At 25.7% G+C, this 27,562-nt stretch overlaps 5 protein-coding genes and 2 long non-coding RNA genes across 17 annotated transcripts; 4 read left to right on the forward strand and 3 right to left on the reverse strand.

The window, feature by feature from the left end:
• The first annotated feature begins 494 nt into the window (after positions 1-494).
• On the forward strand, positions 495-3,665 carry LOC100864321 (uncharacterized). The gene is made up of 6 exons (XM_003696318.4): positions 495-657; positions 803-856; positions 1,213-1,482; positions 1,613-2,405; positions 2,473-2,687; positions 3,278-3,665. The coding sequence occupies exons 1-6, from the start codon at positions 562-564 to the stop codon at positions 3,353-3,355; spliced, it is 1,506 nt and encodes a 501-aa protein (XP_003696366.1). The 5' UTR covers positions 495-561; the 3' UTR covers positions 3,356-3,665.
• A 2,816-nt stretch (positions 3,666-6,481) lies between these two features.
• Positions 6,482-8,000, reverse strand: LOC100863701 (mitochondrial import inner membrane translocase subunit Tim13). Its single transcript, XM_003696474.4, has 3 exons — positions 7,799-8,000; positions 7,645-7,713; positions 6,482-6,882 (listed from the first exon to the last, which is right to left on the reverse strand). Exons 1-3 carry the CDS (start codon positions 7,901-7,903, stop codon positions 6,784-6,786), a joined length of 273 nt encoding a protein of 90 aa, XP_003696522.1. The 5' UTR covers positions 7,904-8,000; the 3' UTR covers positions 6,482-6,783.
• Positions 8,001-8,412: 412 nt separating this feature from the next.
• LOC147658076 (uncharacterized) lies at positions 8,413-12,086 on the forward strand. The gene is made up of 5 exons (XM_086904965.1): positions 8,413-8,427; positions 8,954-9,074; positions 9,195-9,503; positions 9,707-11,139; positions 11,520-12,086. The coding sequence occupies exons 1-5, from the start codon at positions 8,413-8,415 to the stop codon at positions 11,964-11,966; spliced, it is 2,325 nt and encodes a 774-aa protein (XP_086761091.1). The 3' UTR covers positions 11,967-12,086.
• Positions 12,087-12,096: 10 nt separating this feature from the next.
• On the reverse strand, positions 12,097-22,392 carry LOC100869745 (venom acid phosphatase Acph-1). Of its 6 annotated transcripts, none has more exons than XM_086904261.1 (7): positions 21,955-22,392; positions 14,683-14,804; positions 14,481-14,597; positions 13,861-14,074; positions 13,294-13,502; positions 12,853-13,194; positions 12,097-12,713 (listed from the first exon to the last, which is right to left on the reverse strand). In XM_086904261.1, exons 1-7 carry the CDS (start codon positions 22,022-22,024, stop codon positions 12,453-12,455), a joined length of 1,335 nt encoding a protein of 444 aa, XP_086760387.1. In that variant the 5' UTR covers positions 22,025-22,392; the 3' UTR covers positions 12,097-12,452. The 6 variants fall into 6 exon arrangements, with proteins under 6 accessions (XP_086760387.1, XP_086760392.1, XP_086760391.1 ...); XM_086904266.1 differs by lacking the exon at positions 21,955-22,392 and adding an exon at positions 21,391-21,411; XM_086904265.1 differs by lacking the exon at positions 21,955-22,392 and adding an exon at positions 20,647-20,734 and having other exon boundaries at positions 14,683-14,801.
• On the forward strand, positions 17,431-18,303 carry LOC147658077 (uncharacterized). Its single transcript, XR_015290990.1, has 2 exons — positions 17,431-18,051; positions 18,176-18,303. It is a non-coding gene; the product is annotated as an uncharacterized LOC147658077 (long non-coding RNA).
• Positions 22,265-27,453, forward strand: Acph-1 (venom acid phosphatase). 6 transcript variants are annotated; one of them, XM_012490224.3, is made up of 7 exons: positions 22,265-22,374; positions 23,628-23,746; positions 23,935-24,042; positions 24,444-24,709; positions 24,792-25,075; positions 25,349-25,557; positions 25,910-27,453. In XM_012490224.3, the coding sequence occupies exons 2-7, from the start codon at positions 23,633-23,635 to the stop codon at positions 26,141-26,143; spliced, it is 1,215 nt and encodes a 404-aa protein (XP_012345678.1). In that variant the 5' UTR covers positions 22,265-22,374; positions 23,628-23,632; the 3' UTR covers positions 26,144-27,453. The 6 variants fall into 6 exon arrangements, with proteins under 6 accessions (XP_012345678.1, XP_086760395.1, XP_086760394.1 ...); XM_086904269.1 differs by having other exon boundaries at positions 22,361-22,432; XM_086904268.1 differs by lacking the exon at positions 22,265-22,374 and adding an exon at positions 22,476-22,581.
• LOC147658078 (uncharacterized) lies at positions 23,119-24,557 on the reverse strand. The gene is made up of 2 exons (XR_015290989.1): positions 24,406-24,557; positions 23,119-23,728 (listed from the first exon to the last, which is right to left on the reverse strand). It is a non-coding gene; the product is annotated as an uncharacterized LOC147658078 (long non-coding RNA).
• Positions 27,454-27,562: the final 109 nt, after the last annotated feature.

A 27,562-nucleotide genomic window follows, 5' to 3' on the forward strand; every position in this document is an offset into this window, starting at 1 on the left:
AAGAAATTGTGATTATTTATTATTTTTAAATAATATGTATTTAAATTTATAATATTTACTTCCGGTATTTTAATTGCAAATTTTAATATTTCACATTCGAATGTTATTAAAAAAGTATTTTCTAAAAATATTTTTTTATTTAATTAATAATAAATAAAACATAATTATATAAAATATTTTTTTAGAAATTTAATTTTAATTTTTTTTAAATTTAAAAAATTTAAAAAAGGGTGATATTTGTAAATTTATAATATATCCAAGTAAAATATTAAATAAAGTATTAAAGTAATTTTATTTATTATTTAATTATATTTTACTTATCTTGTAATGTTTACTGTATAAATATATTTTATTTTAATTTTATGTAAATTATTATATAAAAATTAATAAATAGTTATAACAATAATTAAATAGGAATAAATTTTTTTTCAGTTTCTAAGTTTAAATTCCCTAGACAGAAAAAATAATCTCTAGGTAAACAGATGAAAAGAAGACACGCGATGGAAAGCGTAAATATTTACATTTCTTGAGTGTTTATGAGAATAATTTTTATTTATAATCATGATAGACGGAAACATTTCTATGGAGGAAGACACAGAATTACGGGATTTAGTGGTGCAAACCCTTGAAAATAATGGTGTTCTTGCAAAAGTGCGGGTATGATAGAAAATTTTTTTAAAAATTATATTTTTTTCATAGGTTATGTAGATCACGTCAAATTAATTTTGTCATTAAATTTATATAAAACATAAATATAATTATTTTATGATATTGATTTTTAAAATATTTTATAATTATATAGGCAGAACTCAGGGCAAGTGTGTTCTTAGCTCTAGAAGAACAAGAATCCGTAATGGTATGTCAAAATTCTTAATATTAAATTTTCTCAATATTAAATAAATATAAATTTTTTTATATGTTTTTTTATATATTTGAAAATATATTTTATTAAAATGCAGAAATATTCTATATTTATATATTTTATGTATTTATATATAATCATATATTTTTATATTTTAGTAATTAAATGCAAAAAATAATAATATGATGAAAAAATCCAATAAATACAAACTGTTTAAATTTTTATTTATATTTATAAATAATAATTCATATTATTATAAATTATTATTATAATATTAATATAAAATAATAAATAATATTTATAAAAATATAATTTAAAAAATATTTATATAATTTATAAAAATATTTCAGAATCCAGAACCACTTCTCAATAAAACCGTTAAACAGTACCTGGCTAATTCAGAAGGAAAATTATTGTTTTCCTTGGTTAGGGAGTTCCTAGAATATTTTGGTCTTGATTATACAATATCTGTATATGATCCAGAAACATACTTTGGAAAAGAATATAATTATATTGGAAGAAATAAATTATGCGAAGAATTAGGTATTGAATCCAATGAGCCATTGCTTGGAGAAATTTTAAAAAATAGCATGCATAGTGCCTTCAAAAATACGCAAAAGGTATTTAGAGTAAAATAATATAATATTATATTATTAAAATAATATAAAATGTTATAGTTAAGAGATAAATTATTATAAATAATTGAAAAAATAATTATTACATTTATTATAATTATAAATATTTTTTTAGAATGATATTGACAAAAAATTTAGTAAAAATGATATAACTGAAACAAATATTACTAACACAACATTTGAAATTTCCATTCCAAAAGTATTAAACAATGAATCTACATCATTGTCAAATGATAATGATGTATCGGATAATTTAGAAAGTGTTTCACAACAAAGTCCAAAACTTCCAATAAATGTGACAATAACTGAAAAAAAAAATAAAGAAACATCTGTTCATGTTTCATTAGATGAATTAAATTATGAGAAGCAAGATTCTCTCAAAAATAGTACAACTTCTGAATATAATGAAGAAAACAATGGAATTGATAGCAAAGGGAACAATAGTATGAATTTTGATACTCCACTCCCTACAAGTCCAAATGGCACAATGATGAATCATACTACAAAGGAGACTGAGATAGATACACTCATTCAAACAAGTTTACTAAATAAAACCGAGCCTTTAATTAAGTTTGATGAATCTATAATTACTGAAATGCAAACAAATCAAAATGAAGATATAAATAAGCAAAATAATATAAATAGTTTGGAATTACAAATAGTAAATAATGTACAAAACAAAAAACCAGTTAATACTGGAAACAGTTTTGGAAAAACTGTATACTTTGAAGAAATTATTGTTGATGGAAAAAGAGAGAATATTAATGATATACATAATAATGACACCTTTTTACAAGATTTACCACCCTTAGATAAAAAATCACATTCTATACTTAGCAATCTTCCACCATTAAATGGTAAAAAAACTAATATTAATGATTTGAAAGAATTAATGGATATTGGACTTGGTATGTTGATGTATATGTTTATAATATATTTTTAATAATATTAATTTTATAAACATAATATTTTTAGGAACTGATGGGATAGATAATTATGAAGAAGATTTTGTCTCATCTGCATCTGGTAGTACATATGATCAAAGTCCTTCTAAGGATCCTCAAAAATCAAATAGTCCAAAACTACAAACAAAAAAACAAGATAAAATTCATAGTGCTCATAGTGCTCATAGTGAGGATATAAGTGAAGAAATTGAAGATGTGGATGATATATTAAGCAGTACATCATGTGTAAGTAAATTTTATATAAATTTCGATTTATTTTTTGGATATACAGAATATCCAATATAAATATTGTATGATGAAACTTAAGTATTAAGCAATATTATGCAAAAATTATATTATAATTAAATCTGCATAGCTTTCATAAATCAGTTTTTTTTTTTTTTTTTTTTTTTTACATTTTTTCACTTTTTAATTTCTATGTGGAATTATCCTATTTTTTAAATATATTTTATTAAAATATAAGATATATTATTAAATTATGAATTATTATTTATATATATAAAGCGTTTATTTCATATATTTAAATATTAGAAAAATGAAAAATTTATATTACTAATAATATAAATATCAACAAATAAAAAATACAAATAAAAATATTTATCAAAATTATGCAGATTTATTTATAATTTGATATTTGTAAAACATAATTCTTGGTGAAATTTTAAAAATTAAAATGTCTTTAAATTTCGTAGCGATTACTTACTATATATGAAAACATACTATATAAATATCCTATATAAAATAATTAATATATATTTTAATATAATTATAGGTTTTTTTTATGTATTTTGAATATTGCATATATTTTATTTTAGCTTGAAGATCTAAACATAGACAAAAACATGTCAAATTTTGCAACGGGTATTACAACAAATTGTGCAAAGGAACTATAATGCACTACATCTACTAAAGAATTATTGTAAGAACTTCAAAATATTAATTCATTTATAGCATTAATATTCAATATTCTGTGTCAGGGCATCAAGTATATTAATGCAAATTGGTATAAATTTATAAAATTATTTTGGTTTCTAACGTGGCACTGCCATTTATGGCTCAATACTTATAAGTTCTCCTACAAAAAAAACGTAGAAGGAAAATGTCTGAAAATATATTTATAAATATTATATTTTCAATATAACTTTATAATTTTTTTTGTCAAAAAATATTTTTATAAATAATGGATTTTATTTTATTTTAGTAGTATTTTTTAAATACTACTTCTTATAAATCTTATGAAATTAACATTATATTATATTAGAAAATTTAGCTTTTTATAGAAACATTATAAAAATTTTACCAAAAGAAATTGAATATTATAAATTAAATTAATAAACTGCCATTATTATCTGTTATTATTATAATAACAGATATTAAATTATATTTTTGTAATTAGAAATATTAAAAATAGAAATCATATAAAAATTCTAGAAAAAGATTTCTATAAAATAAAATTTTGAAGCAGTTAAATAATAAAATATTATTTAAAGTAAATATTTTTTTTTTGTTTTTTTTTCTTGATATATTATATTAACTGAATTAGAAAATTAATATTAAAATTGTTAATTGTATATTTTCAGACAAACTGCCTTCTATGTTGTTCTGTAAATATATTTAGTATTATACTCATAAAAACAATTATTTTAATGTTAAAATATCTTAAAAATGAAAAGTAATCAGTTACATTAATGGTTGTTGAATACTTAGTTATATCTTTTTAAAAAATTTTGTAACAATTTTGTTATGTTTACCGAAATAATTCCTATCCCTACTTTTATGACTGAAATGTCATTACCTCATTTAACTAAAGTTACTGGTATAGTATTGATAGCAATATCAGTAAATCATCCGTCTATATAAAAATGGATTGTCTAAAAAAAATATATAAAATTATTTTTCTTTAAAGATAATGGTGCTAAATGCATAAAACTAAAAATTAAAGAATTTGAATATTAATATTCAATAAAAGAATGATGCTTATGTTTGCTTGCATCCATAATAATATTAATGTTAATTAATATTAATGAAATCTATATTAAATAATTCAATTTTTGGGCAATCCAATATCTTGATCAATATATTGATATAAATATATTATGCCCCAATAAGATGCAATAACTAAGTACAATTCATAATGGATCAACTGGATGCTTGACAAATCAAAATCTGTTAACGGTTGTACAGCCTGCTTCCTTCACAAAATTTTTAGTAGCACACAATTACTGTAATGTCATCAATAGTAAATATTGTAAATGATTCAAACAAAGAGATTTCATCCTTTAAAATTTCAATTATACATTAATTATATTTAAAACAATAGTATAAATATGCCATTAATCTATTTCATATATCATTTAATTAAAAAATTTTATTTTTATTATAATTACTATAATCTCATGATTGTATATTTTTTTTATATTATAATTTCATTACCTTGTTAAAAATTAATGTTACAACATTTATTGTTTTTAATATCCAGTTTTAAAACTGAATTAAAAAATAATCAATTACCTATTTTAAAAAATAGATATATTATTAATATATAAATATTTTAAATATTTTAAATGAAAATATAAAATTTAAAGTTTTTACTTCTACAGTATTATGAAATCTCTTAATTTGAATCAATATTTATCTCAATGTATATATTAAAGCAGGTGTGTTCCTGACCAATCAACGTGGTTACATTTTAATATTGATATGACATATAATTTTATAAAAACAATTTCAGGATGATACTGAACATTCCTACACTTTATAGAATGTAAAATATAAATACATTCCATTGTTATTAAGATTATTAAGCACTTTTGTTGTATTGTTAGCATTAGTAAAGAAATTTACATAAAAAGTATTTTTCAATGTAAATTATAAGAAAGAGAAGAAGAAAGAGAGTAATTTAAGAAATGTTTCATAACTTATAACAGTATATCAACAAATTTTATTTTATATTCTGATAAAACTAGAAAATGTTTTTGTAAACATTTCTATTGCAGGGTATATAAACATTTTTATATTTATGTAGTTTCAGAAGTGATTTCAAATAATCTAAACTGATTAATATAATATCACATATTCTACATTTTAATATATACAAAAATCTTGTTATATATATATATATATTTTTTTTCTTTTTCTTTTGGAAAATCTGTAAAATGTACATAAGGTACATAACAAATATATAATCCTTCATTTTATATGCCAAACATAAAAATAAATACAATATTAAAAAAAGTTAAAAATATATTTTTTAAGATTAAAAAAAATATTAATAAATTTCTTTACATATAACGCATATGTATATCTTTGCAGCTGTTTTTTGCTAAAAAAAGATATATATAATTAATAACATCGATTTGTTATGTTATAAACTATCTGTATTGTACATATAATAATGGCATATAACGTACTGGTGAATTAATTATAGATTTTGCAAACATTGATATGAAATAGTTGTAATTATTGTTATTTACTAATTTATAATATCAAATTGAACAGATGAAGTATTAATGAATCACTTATGATATTTTTTCATACAGTCCTAGAGGTTTATTTTTGTAACCACGTTGAAGTATTGGTAGCTATATTGTGCCTTTTAGTGTATATGAATAAGAAACAATGCAAATACATACTATGGAATTGCGGAATTTATAAAATATCTAAGTTACTTATTTATGATTTTGAAATATGATGTAACAATATTCATGTATATGTTATTTATTTTATAAAGATTTTTCTCTTTTGCAATTGTTGAGTTTTATTTTTATCTACCTTATAATTAATCTAACTAAAATTTAATGTTAATCTCATGTAATAAATTATTTTATATTTTTACAAATTTTTATTCAAAGCTTAATTTTATATATATAGGAAAAAGACCAAAATATTTTAAATTATTAATATTTTTTATTATTAAACTTAAAATATAAATAAAGAATTATATTAAATAAAAAATTATTATTGCTAATGTGACAAATATAATATAAATGAATCATAATATTTCAGTGAAAGAAAACAGATTACAAGTTTAAGTAATTTATTTGTCAATACTTTATAAGTACAGATGGCAGTGTTATTTCACTGTGTATTATTGAAATTCCATTTTTAACTTTTAGTTTTATAAATATAAAAATCTATTTTTTATATAAATATTAATCAAAAATGATATTGTTATATACAAAATTATTCAATGTTTATAAATGACATAGATTTGATAACAAATATACATAATAATTACAATTTCCTAAACAATATTTGGAAATAGTTGATATACAATTACACAATATACAACCAGAAACAATTTATTTAACAATTTGTACTGTTACATTCTATTATGCTCTCTTTGTATTCGAGCACTATATGTTTTTGATACAAGATTAAATGCATCCATATATCGGTCCATACACATTGCTACACATTTCTGCAAATAAATTATAAAATAACTTATGAAAAATTCATTCGTCTTAAATATTTTATAATTTTATATTTTTTATTTTTAATTACGTTTCTATATAGCATAATTTAATATGTATAATACAGAAAAAACTTTATATTTAAAATAAAATCAATTCATTTTTAAATATATATTTAATCTTACTTTAATTTTTGATTTGCTTTATTATTTGAGACTTTAAATTTTAATTAATTATATCTATTTATCTTTATTATTTATTACTTACTATTTATATTATCATTTTATAAAAGTGCAAAGTAATAATAAATAAAGTATATTTAAATATTATTATTACTTTAATTACATTATTATAATACCATGCAAAATTTGTTATGATTTAAAATTGAAACAATATATTTAAAAATTTTATTATTTTTGAATATTAATTCTTGATTTCTTGATTTTTACATATACTCATTTATGTTGTTTTATATATTTTATATTAGTTTTATATATTAATTTTATATTAATTTCTTTTCAATAAACATTTGTAACAATTTCATGTATTATATAAAAATTATTTGTTATACAGAAATTAATGGAAATTTAAAAAAATTTTTATAAAAGCTATTTCAAATTATTTCTGGAATATTCTAATAAAAAAATATTATAATGTTATAGTATATATTATTATAATGTTAAAATATTTAATTCTATTCTATCTTTGAAGCTCTCAGGTTATATTTTATATTAAGGTTATGTATCGTATGTTCTGTGAATAGATATTACCTGTTCAGAACTATCGAGAGAAGTGCCAGGTCTAACCACACATTTTTTGAAGCATTTCTCTGACATTTTCTGAAAATATAAAATCAAATATATGCTATTCATTCATTCTTAATTTGTAAAAAAAAAAAGAAATAAATATATTATGCCATCATACCGAGAGCATCTCTTGTGCACTTGCAATGGCAAATTCTTGTTTTATTTGTTGCATAAATTCACTTTTCTCTTTATCAGTTAAGGATTCAGATGTAAGTGCACTCATATTTACAGTTAATTATTAAATTCTTTTTATGTAAAAAGATTAAGATCAAAATCACTTTGCTCTCGTTATGTCCGAATTACCATGTTCCTACCGGTTCGATCGATAAACCGGAAGCACGTGAAACTATCTCTTAAAATGTCGTTTACAATGATTCATTAAAAAATTGTTTTGATTAATGATTATAAAAAAAAATTTCGAATATATTTTATAAATTGATAATATTAATAAAAAAATATATTTAATTATTATATAAATATTGTTCAACAAATCGAATTATCGAATCCAATTAAAATTACGTAATCAAAATCTAGGGGAATCAGATTTTATCGATTAATAAGTTTGAAATATAAACTCATACTTATAAAAAACTATTTACATTAATTTATTTAGGAAATTATTTATTATTAAATATACTAATAAATTGTTTTTAACGTTTAAATATAAATTCATAAATATAATTTATTTTCATAAAAATAAGCATTTAATATAATAATAAAATAATATAGTAAATGCTGAATACACCGGTTAGTATCAATACATTTTACATAATAATATAAATTCGATTCTAATTCTTAATTTCTATAATTAATAGTTGAAGTATTCATAACATTCATCATGTGATTTGATTTATTTATTACAAATAAATTGATTAAACGTGATGTATAGATAATTCTTAATAATTAATCTTATATTATTATTTTCAATTTCAAATTTGATTCTTATAAATATATGTATATATATATATATATATATTTATAATATTATGATATTCTATAAAATTTATATTTTTAAATGATTAATTATAATTTGAATATTCTATTTTATCAGCTTATATTTTAATAATTTAATAAATAAAATAAAATTTAATATTTATTTTTTTATATGTAAAATTAGAAATTTTCACGATACTTTAATAAAATATTTTTAATCAATAATATAAATATACATATAAATATGGTATTTATTTCATAATATTTTAAAATATTGTATTTTTAAGATTCTATTATTACTTTAAATTATTCAAATTATTATTATTTATTATTGTTCTAGGTAAACGACAATATTAATAATATTGAAAGATTAAAACTTCATATTAAAAAGCGAAATAAAATTCTTTGTGAATTACGATATGCATACGTAAAATATTCGCGTCATCACTCATCCCAATTAGGTTTTTTCATAATTACAAATTTTTATTCAGTAATAATATAATAATAATAACTATTGATAACAATTATATTCAATAATAAATAATATTAATAAATTATTTTATATAATTATCAATGTGTAGGTACTTTCACAAATAATTTATCGAATGAAAAATTATATTCCCCTATTATCGAAGATATTTTAATGGAAATGAAGGAATTAAAGAAATTCAATGATAAAAATAAAGATTGTTATCGATGTAAACATTTTTTGAATATACCTCAAAATTTTACTCAAATTTGTGAGAAAATATCAAATTATACAGAAGAATATTTGACTGAGTTAAATTTTGTACAAAGTATAGTTTGGTTAAAGTCAGCTACAATGTTTATGAAAACTATTTCCATTGAACAATTTCATTTGGTATTTCACAAACAGTGGAAAAATATGGGTAATGGGATTTGATATTTAATATTTTTAGTAAATATTTTTTATGTTAAATATATTTTTAAATTACAATTAAACATAACATGATGTAAGTAATTAATGTTAATATTTATATAAATACCATATTCTTAAACAACCATATATATTACAATTAAATAAAAATTTCAAATATATATATAAGTGATAACATCTTTATTATATTTGTAGGAAAAGATTCTGATTTATATAATGAAGATTCGATACCTCATATCCAAGATAATGATCATAGTAATTTGATTAGTCTATTGAACAATAATCAAAATAAAAATTATATAAATTTTGATGATAATTTAAATTATACTAGTAATATCGATTTATCATGTAACGTACAATGTGATGAAAAAAATAGTATATCGCAATCTTGTTATCAAGAAATAAATCAAGAAATTGAAATTTTCACTCAAAAAAGAATTAATCCTTCCGTTTTTGTATCTTATCAAAGTCTTGAGAGATACTTCAATATACAATCATGTACACAGAATACAACTTTGAATAATCATATTATCCAGGATTCAGATCAAGAGTATTCTTCTAGTTCCGACATGTTTAGAGATTCTTTGGAAAGTCAAAATAAAATCAACGATAGAGAAACTTATAAACTGGTCGAAGAAAACAATCTTATCAACGATAAATCGGCAGAGAAATTTTTATTATTACATTCCAAAAATAATGGTGTTTCAAAAACTTTGATGGAAATGAAAGATAATATTGGTGTCTTCTCACACGATAATGACTTTTCAGACAATTTATTTAACAAAGAATATACATTATATAAACGAAATTGCAACAAACTAAGGAAACAGTTAACTTGTGAATCGATTAAATCGAATAAACATGCAATTGCTTCGCAAACTTCTGATTTGAATTTTGATCATGAAAGTTTTATTATTTCGTCGAATCATATCGAAAATCCTTGCTCTCCTCAAAAAGATAGTGCTTACGATACTTATCAATTGAGTGGAGAATGTGTATCAATATCAAATTACATTGAAAGTGAAAAGAGTATATTCTCTGGTCAAAAAATCGATAAAATTACTCCTCGTCAAAAAGACCCAGAGAGTAACACGCATGATTTAGAATTTCTTACCACGGATATGAACGAAAAAGATTTGATTTTAAATCGAGATCAGCAATTGTGTTTATCTTGTGAAAAAAGCGATAACAGCACAAATAGTGTAAAATCATATACACGAAAAAGACATTCGCAGAAATATTCATTCGAAGAATGCGAAGAAAGTAGAGGTAAAAGAAAGAGGTTAAAATCTATTCACAGATTAACTGTGTCCGAGGTTTATAAAGAAAAGGAGAAAAAGATTTCATCGGAATGGTTGAAATTTATATTCGATACCTTAAATGTGGACGATGTTGCTTTTGAATCAGCAAAGATGATTCTTTCAATTTTTCGAAATGAAAGAATAGGGAAACTGTATATGAGAAAAAGATGTTGGAAAGATACTTTAGAGGAACAGGCTTTAAATGCAATATTGGATTTTTGTGATATTTCTGAGGTTAAAAATAAAACTAATGCGTATACACGAGAAATTGTGCAAATAATGACAAGTATACTGGATGAAAATATCGAGAATATTCGACTAAACAAGGTAAATTAAAACTTGTGTTAATAATTAAGAAAAATGATATAAATAAAATAACTTGTAAAATAATATATAACGGTTTATAATTAATATAAATATCTGTAATAATCTCATATTTATTCTTATTATTTAATGTTAAAATCAAGTGTTAAAGTTAAATAGAAAATACGCATAGTTTTTTAAAAAATGAAATACCTAATTTTTTTGTCGTTAAAGATAAGAAGAAAAAAATGTCAAAGATAAATAATGACTTTACTTTAGAAAGGTGTTGCTTAATTGTAATAGATTTGTTACATACATAAATTATTGATTATCCAAAATAAATATTTAAAGTTAAGATTCAAAATTATACTTTTTTTTTTCTTTTTTTTTTTTCTCCCATTTAGGTTACAATACAGACTTATCAGATCACCATTATTTTACATTTATGCACTTCTATGAGAATTTGTGTCGAAATAATAAATTATCTAACCACGAAATTGAAAATTTACGAAAACATTTTAATTTCTCTCGTAAATAGTAAAAAAGCTGATGTACATAATATAATGAATCAATTGCATATTATATTTTATATTTTAACTAGTTGTTTACAGAAATATCGATTAGTCTTTAGAAACGAAGAAAGAGATCAATTTGACGAAGAAATGATACCATCTGTAATTGATTTATGGAAAAAACAATTGAATTTCGAAAGCGTAATAGCGGAAGATAGCAAGCGAACAAGAGAAAAAAGATGGTTAATGATTTTGGACGACTTTGCAGTAATTGCTACAGAGAATTTTATTCAATTTGCTAAAAAATCACGAAAATTAGTTAATTTATTAACTATATGATTAAATAATTTCAAATGTAATTTTAATATACTATGGAATGTATATATAAAAGATTATATATTGCTTCATACAATTTTATCACTTTTTGTATATGATAAATAAATTTTAAGTAAAACGACACTTATTGTAATTGTTTTTTTATCTAATTTTTATTGAAATTTTTAAATTATAATTTAATAAACAACAAATAATTTATTAATAATTTAAATAATAATTAATGAATAATTTGTATTTTATACATACGAATTTTAAATATAATCAAATAAATTGTTATTAAAAATATTGAGATTTCAATTATTAAAAATTATTTAACCTGAGAGAGAGTGAGAAAGAAATGATATAAAAATATAAACATATTTTTAATACGAGTGCAAATTGTTATTTTTTTGTATTTTTTTTTTTTCCTTTTTTTTTTAGTCTTCTCACACGTGTGTGAATTATTCGATTATTTGCAATGAGATTACATTCATTTATACAAATTTATTATTATACGAACAAAGTAATTACTAATAAAATAAGAAGCATGATATTTTGTAATGTATGAGAAACAGATCTACTATAAACGATATCGTTGATTATCACACTCGGATCAGAAAGATCAATCTTTCCACAATGACACAATCGTTGCGTGTTCTCAGGTAAAATATCTATTATCGAATATAAAAATGTCCTAATTGGACATATTTCGGTGCAATTTGGTATTTTCAAAGGAATGGTGATACCATCTACTCCCGTGTAATAATTAATCTGAAACGATAACACATACATTTTCCATTATTATTCTTTTAACATATTTTAATTCGTACGATGATTATTTATCTCATTTTCAATCCCATTTCATCATCGTTTCGTTAATTTTAATTAATTTTAATTTCAACTTACACACCTTTACACCATGAATTTCCGTTTCGTTGTCAAAATAAAGTTCAAAAATCACGGATGCTGCCTCGTTAGGAATATGCGGTGACCACAAATTTAAGCTCTTCAAAACGCTCACGATGTTTCTTTCGTTCCCGCTGTACATCATGAGCTTTCGTTTCCTCGACACGTCCCCCCTCATATACATCAACGAATTCACTAAGATCTCTCTCACGATTGCCCCACCATTTAATTTCTTCTGTAAAGGAGTTTCCCAAAGGAGATCGTATTCGAGCAACGACACGTTATACATTCCCCCATTGGGAAAGATATCCCGCGCCCAATATGGAAGCGATTGATTTAAATCGGCCTGCAATAATATCAACTTTTCACTATAATATATTATATATAATATCTTATGATATTCTTCAACGAGATTAAATCAACAATTTAAATTTCCTTTCCTTACCTTCGTTTCGAAAACAGAATACAACAAAGCAACTTCCGACGGTAGTCGAATATTCATCCCTGTGTGGTTCGATATGTAATCGAACAAAGGTAAATGCTGCGATATTTTTTCCCGCACACGTGACACATTCAATACTTTCCCCGTCTCGAGGATAAAATTTGGGCACTGTATGCCGAGTAGTAATATATCTTCGCGCGCTGGTATGTAATCTGTTATAAAATTAATACATTTGAGTAATCTCTCTCTCTCTCTCTCTCTCTCTCTCTCTCTCTCTCTCTCTCTCTCTCTCTCTCTCTCTCTCTCTCTCTCTCTCTCTCTCTCTCTCTCTCTCTCTCTCTCTCTCTCTCTCTCTCTCTCTCTCTCTCTCTCTCTCTCTCTCTCTCTCTCTCTCTCTCTCTCTCTCTCTCTCTCTCTCTCTCTCTCTCTCTCTCTCGTGTGTGTGTGTGTGTGTGTGTGTGTGTGTGTGTGTGTGTGTGTGTGTGTGTGTGTGTGTGTGTGTGTGTGTGTGTGTGTGTGTGTTGCTGTCTGTTGCTGCTGTCACACACACACACACACACACAAAACTACCTATAGGTATCGGTTGCCAATTAATATCGGCGTTCCATCTTTGCTGTTTCGCCGGAGGCCAGAGGCCTGCATTCACTAATTGGCCGGCTAACATGGACAACGGGTACTCGGCCGTTTGCATTTTCGTCGTTTCTTGCATGTAAATCTCACCGAGAAATTCGTCGTATACCGTCCGTAAATGGACTCCTAGATTGTACATGTTAAGCATACCGATCTGTTGAGTAAAAATGAATCGAAAGTTTGACTTGTTCGTAAATTACCATATATGTATATATACACATACGATGATGAATTGAAAAAATATTGTTGAAATATTGTTACATCAATCAAATATTTCAACGTTTCGTTTAAAGCTAGATGTATTCTTTTTTGCATTATGTTATTCGATTACATCAAATTGCACGATATTAAAATTAAAAATTTGATTCGCTGAAATTTTATCTTATCAATGTCAATATTTATTCGAAAAAATGTATATATATTATAATTTGTGATATGTATTGATTAAATTAACATTATATATAAATATATATATATATATATATATATATATATATATATATTTTTTTTTAAATACATTCACAATTCATCACGTATCTTCGTAAAGGGATTGAACTTACTTTGGGCATGGTGATCGAAGCTGTGTTAAAGTGTTCGTAAGTTAAATTGTGCGGTAAACTCGTCTCGTTGCCGTTTATCAATTCCGAAATTGGAGCGTACGTTTTATGAGCGAATACCTGAAACGAATTTCGATACGGATAATATTAAACATGTTTCATAACGGATATTCTTTCTTGTCAATTGAAACACATCGTTTCTTACGATCTGTACTAATTCCAATTCCGGGATACATTCGACAAAACCGATCGAGGTATACACGACGGTCAACAGAGGCAGAATCATTTTCAACTGTTCCTTCGATTTTTGTTTCTCGATAGAAATTCCTAAAACAGAAAAACCAAAAACATGGATGAAAAAAGAGACACGGGTAAAGGAAGAATCTATTCATTTAATGAATAAAAGATCCAAGTGGACGCAAGTATAAATTTTCTGGAGAAAGAAACGCGGAGTAAGTAATATCCAATTTTCTCTTCGAATTTTTCCAATCTAACAAATAATTTCGTTCCCGTACGAAAAATTTATTTTCACAATTTATTTTCACTCACTTTTTATCTATTATTTATTAATTTAAATCTCGCCAATCGATACAACATACTCAGTTTGCTTCCGTATATACAAGTTGCACAATTACTGGACCGATGGACGGATCTTTGGATTATTCACCGATCAGTGTTTTTTTTTTTTTTTCAATTATCCGCGTATTAATATTTTTCTTTTTTTTTTTTTTTTTTTTCTTCTTAATCACGATACAACAATGACGCTGATACTTGATCTCTACTTTTCGTGATAACCGCATCTACTTCTTGGTGTGACGATAGCGATCAGATAAAAGTGTACTTGTCTCCGAGCATCAACACGTATAAATTTAATCGGTAACCTTCGCGTGAAATCGTCAAACTTATCGCGGGCGATGATCTGTTGTCGGGTTTTTGTATATCTGGCAATCAGTTCGCTCACCAGTAAAGCTTGGCAATCAAAAGATGTTATAAAATCGTTTCGCTGTCATTTTTTTTCTCTTCTTTTTCTTCTTTTCTTTTGTTCGTATCCGTAACCGTGTTTCAGATATAATTGTGTATACATATACGAATCTGATGATCTTAAGGGAGAGATTGAAACTCGACGGTAAGTACGGTTTTAATTGCTTCGATTGTTTTTTTTTTTTTTTTCGTGTACATTTCGAATTTATGATGTTATTTCCTCATTTTTTTTTTTTACTTCATTAATACACTTGTCAATATATTTGTACGTGTACAAATTTGATAATCTTAAGAGAGAGATTTGAATTTACGGAAAGAACGTTTTATTTGTTTTAATTGCTTTTATGATATTTCGCCATTTTTTTTTTACTTTTTTATTTTGTTGATATACGAATCCAGTGATTTTTAAGGAAAAGATTGGAATTTACGGATTAAAGAACGTTTTTAATTGCTTTTTTTCACGTATGAATTTATGATATTCCGTCATTTTTTTTTTTTTTTTTATTTCGTTAATATACGAATCTAATTTTAAGGGTGAGGTTAGAATTTACGATAAAAACGAAGTTTTTGATTGTTTTAATTGCTTTTTTGTACTTGATATATCGAATTTATGATATTTCGAATTATACATTATACGAATCTAATAATCTGAAAAGGAAGAGGTTAGAATTCACGATAAGAACATTTTTAATTGTTTTAATTTTTTTTTTCGTGTACATTTCGAATTTATGATGTTATTTCCTCATTTTTTTTTTTTTACTTCATTAATACACTTGTCAATATATTTGTACGTGTACAAATCTGATAATCTTAAGAGAGAGATTTGAATTTACGGAAAGAACGTTTTATTTGTTTTAATTGCTTTTATGATATTTCGCCATTTTTTTTTTACTTTTTTATTTTGTTGATATACGAATCCAATGATTTTTAAGGAAAAGATTGGAATTTACGGATTAAAGAACGTTTTTAATTGCTTTTTTTCACGTATGAATTTATGATATTCCGTCATTTTTTTTTTTTTTTTTTATATTTCGTTAATATACGAATCTAATTTTAAGGGTGAGGTTAGAATTCACGATAAAAACGAAGTTTTTGATTGTTTTAATTGCTTTTTTGTACTTGATATATCGAATTTATGATATTTCGAACTGTACGAATCTAATAATCTGAAAAGGAAGAGGTTCACGATAAGAACATTTTTAATTGTTTTAATTTTTTTTTTCGTGTACATTTCGAGTTTATGATGTTATTTCCTCATTTTTTTTTTATTTCGTTAATATACTGAATTTGATTTTAAGGGAGGAGTTAATTCACGATTAAAACGATTGTTTTAATTGCTTTTTTTCGTATATTTGATATTTCGAATTGTACATATATGAATATGACAATCTTAAGAAAGAGGTTAGAATTCACGATAAGAACGTTTTTAATTTTTTTCAAGTACTTGATATTTCGAATTGTACATTATACGATAATGTTGGGAGAGATTAGAATTAACAATAAGTTTTTTTAATTGTTTTAATTGTTTTTCGAGTACTTGATATTTCGAATTGTATACACACGAATCTGATAATCTGAAAAAGAAGAGGGTTAGAATTCACGATAAGAACGTTTTTAATTGTTTTAATTGCTTTTATGATATTTTGCTATTTTTTTTTTTATTTCGTTAATTTAAGTTAATCACGTACGATTAAATTTTTATTCTTCTGATAAATAAGATATTAAATATCGTTTTATTCGATATTTTTTCCATCTTTGATTTTTATATTATTTTCCTCGTTATTTATTATTCGTTAAATGTGCAATTAGAGATTCTTTATATAAATATTTTATGTATTTATATATTATATATTTTCTGTGCGATGTTTAAAAGATATTGTCATTGCATTTCCTTTCAAACTCTTTCAACAATATAAAACGCAATATTAACTCTTAACGCTCTATAGACTCCGCTGCGGAGCCAAATGTTTTTAGCATACGCTATCGTCGACGTTAGCAATTGTTATCTGTAGTTAAAACGTGCTAAGTCTGTACCATTACGATTAAACTATTTTTTGACCTTTTCTATGGTTAGCAACATGGAGAAAAATAAATATTATGATGAGAATTTAGAGCTGAGTGATACTAAAGACGTATTTTAATTTTGAAGAGTTAAAAAGACATTGTGGAAGACAATGTTGGTTATGATTCTGACACTTCAACTAGCAGTAGCGAAATTATACTATCAAAGAGACGAGAGAATAAGAATTATTGAAAGTGAAAGCGAAGATTTGTTACAAGACTGGCATGATGTTACGGAATAATTACATATTCCAGATAGAATGGTGACGGAAAAATGTTTTTTTGGGGAATGGAGATATCAATAATCAATTCATACATTCTCTATAAAACTGTACAGCACAATAAAAATTGACTTACACTTATAGTATAGAAAAATTTTAGTCGATCAACTCGTAGGAGATTTTCGTCACGATAGAAGAAGAGCTTGTACATCAATTTCTATGGCAGACATCAAACAAGTAAATACTGTGACACTTGCCTAAGTAAACCCAGAATGCACATGGAAGATTGTTATCAAAGATATCATACCATGGTAAATTACAAAATTTAAAATTTATCTTTTATTTACAATAGGAAAATGTATATTTATAAAATAAATAAAATCAAATGCATTCGCGTAATCTTTTCCGTTCAAAATAAGACTTCCTTTATCTTAGGTTATGCTCTGCTTCGAAAATGTGCCGGAATTGCTGGTAAGCAGTACTCGAGAAACGCTAAGGGTTAATAAAATCAAACAACGAGTTTAATGTTTATATCAGAGAATACAATTATTGAATAAAATTAATTCGTGTTATTTTTTTTATCCACTCAACTAAATTAGTTTCATTCTCGTTCGAACTCGTTTCTGATTTTTAAATAAATTAATCTGTGTAATCGAATAATCGAAAATTTATAGAACGAGGAAAAGAAAAAGAAAAAAAAAGTAACTATTTTGCTCTGATCATTTTTCCGTATCATTAACCCGGTTTCTATAAACTCGTTTTGTATCAGTCGGACATAAACGGTGATATCATAAATCGTGAAACCTTATCATCGACAAATTTCAGGTTTCATGGATGGTGTTCACGTGATAAAACACGCGACCACGTATTCAACACGCATCGAAACGTTTCGCGGCAATAACGGGTATATTAACATTATTTAACATATATATATATATACATCCGTTAAGATCGAGACGGGGGATACATCATTTTAATTATCTTTATCGAGAATTTACGTCAAATGAGAAATTCATCGCTTCACTTCGGCCCACGTGATAAATACATATTACATGTAATATGCACACACTGTACAGTTTTATCTATCGTATACGCATACACACGTATACGTCACTTCTTTTCTTCCATCAAATTATGCGTATTTATTCTCGGTGCAACCGAATAATTCCTTTTTCAATTTAAGAGCATTATACTCAGATTTATACCACAAATTTAACGATTGTATCGTGAGCCACTAGTCGAATAATTGTTGAGATATGAACAGTTGAATCTGTGTATAACATTAAGTATACAATAAGCTATCAACAAGACTGAGACACTTAAATTCGGACGTAAGCGCTTAGAGTTTCACTTTTTCATATTTCGAGAGAGAAATGTAACGTTTGGTCGACGCTTGAACGTAATATAAATTCGATACATATGTGTGTGTATTATATATATATATACATGTATACATATATATATCGCCCGTGTATCATTTAATCACAAGTTCAGTGACAAATTTCGTATTTCGATTCGAGGCGAAGAGGTAAGATTCGTTTGTCTTTTCCATACGATGCGATATTTACCCGTCACACAAGTTATTTGTATCGCTGTATATCTTTTCGATCGAATTCACGTTTTTTCTCGTTTTTGGAGAATTATTCTTTATAAATTTACTTGGCAAATACTTTTTTATTCACCGTAACTGAAAACAGAGAAAGAAGGAAGAGAATACTTCTTTGTTACATACATATGAATAAAATAATCATACACAAATATATATAATTTTAAACCTCTTGATATATATATATATATGTTACTTATGTTTATATTACGTTCCTTGTGTTAACAATTTAAAAGGAAAATAAATGTGCGTATTTTTATTTTTACGATACATAACAACAGTTCTTTTTTTTTTTTCTTCTCTCTATTCATCGGATTTTCTTTCGCGTAACGTTCAAATTACAGTCTCGCAATAATACTATAATTCCGTAGACGCTAGTCGTAATTAGTTAGCGAAGGAAATCAGGAAGGCGACGATTTATCTTTGCTCTCGTAAGGAAATTAATGATTTTTTCTCTCTCTCTGTCTCATTCGTACGTCAAATGTCAGTCACACCGCTACATCACTCGTTTCGTATTCGTTCGTTCGTTCCTCGTATAGTTTATGTAAGTTCGTCCGATCCGCGTCCAGACCAATTTTTCCGTGTAAATTCTCGATTTTTTTTTATTTTTTTTTTTTTTTTTGAATATCGCGAAGCTTTTGCACAAGTTCAGAGATATTTTTGGATTGCTGGAATATTTTTAATTTGCTTAATAAATATCGATCTAATTAGTAGGAGTCGAGCGTGTTGGAATTTTTTTGTTAATTTGTCTTTTACGTAGATCGCGTATTGTGCATGCATTGTAATGTTGTATCGACACGTGTTGCGTGACACGTGTAATTTCGAAAATTTATTTACGAATTTTGAAATTCTTTTTTTTTTTTTTTATTACATATCACTCTGGCTTTATTGTTTGCAACGATGAGTGGAAAAACATTTATTTACGAATTTTGAAAATTTTTTTTTTTTTTTTACGTGTCACTTTAGCTTTATTGTTTGCAATGATGCAAAAAAAAAAAAAATCAGAAAATTTTTATTTTTTAGGACTTTACAGATAGATATTTTTTTTAATTTTGCCATAGAAATCGTTATTTTTTAAATTATCATTGTCCAAAATCAAAAATTATTGTTGCAACCATGTTTCGATTTTTTAAATATTTTTTTCTTTTTTTTACGTTTGGAAAAAAAATATACAAATGAAGTAATATCATTCCTTCCTTCTTTGTTTTTTTTTTCTTTTTAAATAGAAAAATACATCAACTCTGAATTTTCGAAAATATCCAACTCGTGTACATATAATGTAATAATAATACATAATTCTTTCCTTTCTTTATGCGATGTAGTTATTTTTGGAATCAAACGATAAAAGCGTACACATATTATATTTACATTTGGTCGATATAAAAAACGAAATAACCTGTATCAAAAAACAATTAAATGGGAGTTAATTGATAACACGCGATTGAAGAAAAAAAAAAAGAGAGAGAAAGAAATTTGGATTTATTCGAATTTCCAAGTAAATTAGAAGTCTCTCCGTAATCTCTTCAATTTATTTCAACTCTTCTTCGCGCTCGCGTAATAAATAATATCGCGTAATATGTACGGTAATTTTTTTTTTTTTTTTTTTCTCTCATTCACAAGCTAAACACAATCTAATTATCGTGAATGTATTGTTATGTTGTATACTCGATCGTTACGTTTAATTAAGTGAATTTGTTCGATTAAGTGGATCTGGAAAAGGAGTTGCGAATTCGATAGAAATCACGTGTCATTCCGGGAATTTTATCTGCCGTGTGTCATTAGTATCTATTTATCGTGAAAAAGCACATTAATTAAAATTGCTGAATAATTGCCAAGCCTGTTGCTAAAGCTACGAGATGTGTGTGTACGTAACGATTGGACAGATAAATAAATTTTCAAATTTCGCGAGGAAAAAAAAGAAAAAGAAAAAAAAACGATCCGAAGATGTTTAGATTTAGATTTAGTAAATAGTGGATACTATTTACGCGCGAAATGAAAATTTACGAGTCATTCGGGGTTCGATGCATCTTAAAATTTTTATTACCTTCTTCGATTCGAAAAGATTTTTAATGGCCCCTCGCTTATTTATAACGCTGAAAACGCATTACGAATACAATAGTTGCCGATAAGTGTATTATCCATTATTCACCACCACTTCATTAACTCGAACTAATAAAAACTACTATTCAATTTGTTGAAATTTTCTTTGTACACTTTTATGTACATGATCGATTTCAAAGAGGCGATAAACCACTTTTTAAAAGTCCAAGAATAGCGATAATTAATTAACGAAGAATCTCTCCCCCCCTCCCCCTCCCACCACCATCACCTTCCCTCCCCTTTGCGTCGAATATACTCGTGGAGCAAAGATTGGATGTCCTTCCAAAAAAAAAAAGAAAAAAAGAAAATATTTCTTCTTCATTTTTTTTCCTTGCCAAATGGCTTGGCTACGTTCCATTTAATACGTATCGAATAATTAAGAAAAATATACGTACATTATGTGCAATTATGCACACGCGGCAATTAAAAGGGAAAGAGACAAGGAAGCGAAAGAAATGAATAATCTAACAGGAAATTTTCGTTGCGTTATGTTAATATTCATACTTACCGATCTTGATAATTCCCATGATGTATATTTTAATGACACAGCTCGTGGCAAGGTCATCGTTCGTACACATATCGCGTTAGAATTTCGAAAAGTAACCTCTAATACGGCTTTTCTTATCGTTTCTTTCTTTTTTTTTTTTGCGGGCAATTATATCATGCGCACGACATAGATCAAGAAAACGGGGACTTCCATTTCGTGCATGCATTACTTATGCACGTTCGAACGGCACCGAAATCGAACGATTGAGAAACCATTCCGGAGAAAGATATGTCCGTTTGACGTGTTACTCTCCTTTAAAATCATTTGCACATAGGGAACATGGCCAGTATTTCACCGGCTTGTCTCACAATCGATACTTCACTATTATTAATTGCTTGTCACCGAGCTATTACGATAGGTATCCATTTAAACAGTGCAAACGTAAGTTCTATTTCAACTGTAGAAGAAAAATTGCGGGAGACAATAGCAATTACAAGTGGTATAAATACAACAGAATCCTATCCCCGCGTTTAGTTGTTTCCGTTCGACGATCTTTTTTCTTTCTTTCTTTCTTTCTTTCTTTCTTTCTTTCTTTTTTTCCTTCTTTCTTTCTTTGTTCCTCGTGGAAACGGATCGGATAAAAATTATGTATGTAAATTAAAAACTCGCTTTAACGACAAATAAATAGATAAATTTCTATTTTTTTTTTTTTATCGCGATGATAATAAAATAATCATCGCAGAGATAAAACGGATCGGTTTATCGCGCCTTTTTCCAGATCTTTACCGAATGATTTAAATTTTTAAATTCAATCTTTGTGCTTATCTGCACAAATCGATATTATTTCAAAATATTTACAAAAGACCAAGTGGAACAAGTGTAATTTATTCAAAAAGTGATCAAAAGGATCAGTGATTGAACGTAATCGAGATTTCATTGTTGGTGTTAAAAAAAGTTACCAGTGCTTAATGTACTTACAATTAATCTCTATTAAATTTTGTAAAATTAAGAATCGAATGTCTCGTATATATATATATATATCTCGTTTGATATTTCGTTAGAGAGAAAGAAAAAAAAAAAAATTAATAAACGTAGAGAAATAATAATGGACGAATCGTGGTGGAAAGAAAAGATAAAAATATTCCTTGAAAATTTAGGAAATTTCATGTTGTCACTAAATATTGGTTAAATGGGTCGTTTACTTTATTACCCCGTACCTAACGGTAAATTTCTGATGCGGAAAACATTTCATGGAAATTTTCTCACCATCGTTATAGGTTTTACATATAAAATAGATACTAGTTTTTTTTTTTTTCATTTAATCGTTATCTTATATTCCTCAAAGCGTATAATAGTGTACACTTGAAAATTAACATTTATACGTAACTGTTCGTACAAAGTTATATTTCATTCTACGTATCAATTAATGCTTTACACGTGCAACTATTTACCATTTAATTTATAAGCTTGCCTTTTTCTTTTTTTTTTTTTTTTTTTTTATCAACAAACGATAAAATGAATCTATAAAATTGTCATAGAAGATGATTATCGATTTAATTTAAAATCGCGATAAACGGCTCGGATAAAAGATTTAGAGGATATTTGTGTGTTCTTCTATCTTGCTTGCGCTTCGAGAAAATTAATCTTTTGATAAATGGAATAAATTTCATTTCGAAATTTTTTCTTGATTTCAGGTTGAATGGGAACAATGATGGCTTCGTGTATCGTTCTTAAAAAATTCTCATCGATGAGTGTAATCGCGATTTTGGCGATGGTGGTTGGCGTCCAAGCGGAACTTAAACAAATAAATGTGGTGAGTAATCAACAACGAATTTATTTACATTTAAAATTTTTCGATCGCAAGATACTCGTTCGAGCTTCGTCGAATTGAATTTTTTAAAATCTAGAAAAAAATAAGTGACACTGTCGTTTGTTTGGAATTGGAAACAAAAAAATAAAAACTGTAATTCAATTTTACATGTCGATTGTACAATTTCACAGATATTCCGGCACGGCGATAGGATACCCGATGAGAAAAACGAAATGTATCCGAAAGATCCTTACTTGTATTATGATTTTTATCCACTGCAGCGTGGCGAACTGACTAACGTAAGTACTTTGTTTCCCTCAAATTAAGCTTAAGCTCGATGTAAAAAAAAATGTATTTCTTGATATTAAAATTTAAGAATTCAATTTTGATCCTCGATTAAACTCGATTTATCTGTTTACAATTTGTCTAAATATGAAAATTTAATAGTTGAAGTTACGAATAAAATTAGTTCGATAAGTTATTTCAATAATTTATATTGTTATAATAATATTGTTAATATAATATTATTATAATATTTATATTATTAATGTAAAACAATAATAAAATAATTGTAACGACAAACGGTCGAGGTTATACGAAAAACGGATCAATTATATTCGAGCAATTACTTGAAGTGACTTTATTCGAGATTTTTAACTTACTTTTTCAACTGGATTAATGTCCAACACTGTTATTTTAGTCAGGTAAAATGCGAGAATATCAATTGGGACAATTCTTGAGAGAGAGATATGGTGATTTTTTGGGAGACATTTACACGGAAGAGTCTGTCTCGGCTCTCAGTTCGTTCTACGATAGGACGAAAATATCTCTTCAACTCGTACTGGCAGCGCTCTACCCGCCAAATAAATTGCAACAATGGAACGAAGATCTGAACTGGCAACCGATCGCCACGAAATATTTGCGCCGCTACGAGGACAATATCTTTTTGCCAGAGGATTGTTTGTTGTAAGTTGAAGTATAAAAATGTTTTGAAAAAATTTTCCCCTTAACTTCCTTGATTTCAATCGTAATTCTCTCGTTTTCGCAGATTTACGATCGAATTTGAGAGAGTGTTGGAATCGCCGCGTGGGAAGTACGAATTCTCGAAATATGACAAATTGAAGAAAAAATTGGAAGAGTGGACCGGAAAAAATATCACTACGCCATGGGATTATTATTACATCTATCATACACTGATGGCCGAACAATCTTACGGTCTTACTCTGCCATCTTGGACAAATAATATATTCCCGAGAGGAGAATTATTCGATGCGACGGTATTTGCATACAACATAACCAATTCGACTCCTTTGTTGAAAAAACTTTATGGAGGTAATTTGATGATCTTTTTCCTTACTAAGTTTTAATCTTTTTTCTTTATTTTTTTTTTCTTGTTTTAAGTTTCAATTGTTAGTTTTTTTTTTTTTTTTTACTACGATACGAATTTCACAACTAATGTTATAATTTCATTATTACTGTTATTCCACGGATTCATTGATTTTGCACAATCAATCTTTCAATCTCATATTCCTGTTTCTTTAAAAAAGAAAAATTTCAATTCTAATATAAAATATCATATCACTTTATCGTGTTGTCGCATTTTAGGTCCGCTTCTTCGAATATTCACCAAGCATATGTTAGACGTGGTATCGGGTACGCAAAAGAAAAAGCGAAAGATATACTTGTTCAGTGGACATGAAAGTAATATCGCTGCTGTCTTACACGCTCTTGAACTTTATTATCCTCACGTTCCCGAATATTCTAGTTCTATTATAGTGGAACTTCACAATATCGAAGGCACTCACTACGTAAAGGTACGTGATGAATCGTGCATAAACCGATATCTATATTTTTTAAATATAGAGAACAATACTTTTAAAGGCATATCTTATAAATTAACCTACAACCTCGATAGTGGCCAATTTATGATATTGTTATGGACATTGATCCTAAGCCATATGCTAAAAATATATCATCTCAATTATTATCAATAAGTTAATTACGATGCTGAATAACGAAATATATCGAGATATTGAAAACTGTTCGAATAATTTGAGGATTATACCTCGAAGCAAATTAATCATATTTACGAATTATTTCATTTATTCGAGCTTCTTTAATTCTTGTTTCTCCTGCATTTTTAATTAACGATTAATATCATTGCAGATCGTTTACTACTTGGGTATCCCGTGTGAAGCGAAAGAACTTCGATTACCCGGCTGCGAAGTACTTTGCCCTTTGTACAAGTATTTACAATTGATAGAGAACGTGATACCATCGAACGAAGAGATGATTTGCGATAAAAGATTCACCGACACGTTGGCAAACAATTTGTCGATCGAAGAATTAGATTTCGTGAAGTTGAATTTAATAAGGATAGCGGGTAGTGAGAATAAATAATTATTATGGGGGAATTAATTAATTTATCAATCACAAAGAAAATGAAATATGTGTTTAAAGTATTTACTTTACATGAATGAATGAATTTGAAATAGTTAAATGAATTTATCATCTAATTGATATTAATTATTTATTAATTATTTATCGATAATCCGATACGAGAAAAAAAAAATACAAAGAATGTGATTCATATCTCTTTAACTATGTTCAAAGGTCATCCTATAAGTAATGCATGCTACCTTTTCATTTATATCCACTTACAGTATTATTCGGCTAATTTGCTTTTTTTTTTTTTTTTTTTTTTTAGTTAAAAACAGTATTATTGTTAAAATTCAATTCAAACTTTTTATTTTAGTATTAAAACTTCTATTTAACTTTTAAAATATTTAACATTATATTAACCAAGAAATGCAAATGAGCATTTTATCATAATTATCATTGTATTCAGATTGTAAAAAGTGCAGTCGTTTACTGCTTATTTCACAAATGTTTTCGATCATGTTTATCACGCAAAACGCAAAAAAAAAAAAGTTTATACGTGTAAATTTATTTAAAGCGATACAGGGAATACTTGATTCTCTAATTTTACGTTGGTTATAAAAATATATTGCAAAATTTGTGCATATACGTACATTTTACACACACACATATATATATATATATATAACGACATTACTTGTAAGATGACATAATGCATAAAAATTTTTGCATATGAACATGTACTGAATATGCATGAATGAATATTGACACGAATCAAATAGTTAATTATTTTTTATATAACTTAATTATTTATATTATATCCCAAATATTAATTATTGGTCAACATTCGAAACATTCAAATTTATTTAAATGTGTAACGATATTTATATTATTATGTGTAATTATTATTATTTTTTTTTTTAACGCAATCTTTTCAATCCAAATAGTACTTAATGCACCTCTGATTTAATGAATTATTTATTTCTAATCAAAGTACAGTTACAATAGAAAAAAAAAATATGTTACGGTACTTGAATATATATTTATTAAACATATATTGTATATCAGCCAATTTTATATTGTTATTATTTATATATTATTATTATTATATAATAATCGTTTTCCATCATTCCAATCAATATATATATATATATTACTTTGTATGCTCAATGTTTGATTTCGTTTTAAGAATTTAATAATCTTAAATATATATAATTGTATACAATGCGTGAAATATTTCTATATATTATATACATGTGTATATATAGACGAAATCAAATATTTAAAAGAGATAAAAGATAATAAATAAAATTGATTCACAAAAGAAAAAATATTATATTAATTTCCTATTTATTTCCCTCGAAATAATTCAATTTAAAATAAGCTGTAGAGTCATAACGTTCTTTATAATAATCTTCTCTTAACTGAAACATTATTGAC

Source organism: Apis florea, unplaced genomic scaffold, assembly GCF_048593485.1.
Source record: "Apis florea isolate Af1SG1 unplaced genomic scaffold, ASM4859348v1 contig_2350_pilon, whole genome shotgun sequence".
In the NCBI taxonomy this organism is placed as follows: Eukaryota; Metazoa; Arthropoda; class Insecta; order Hymenoptera; family Apidae; genus Apis; species Apis florea.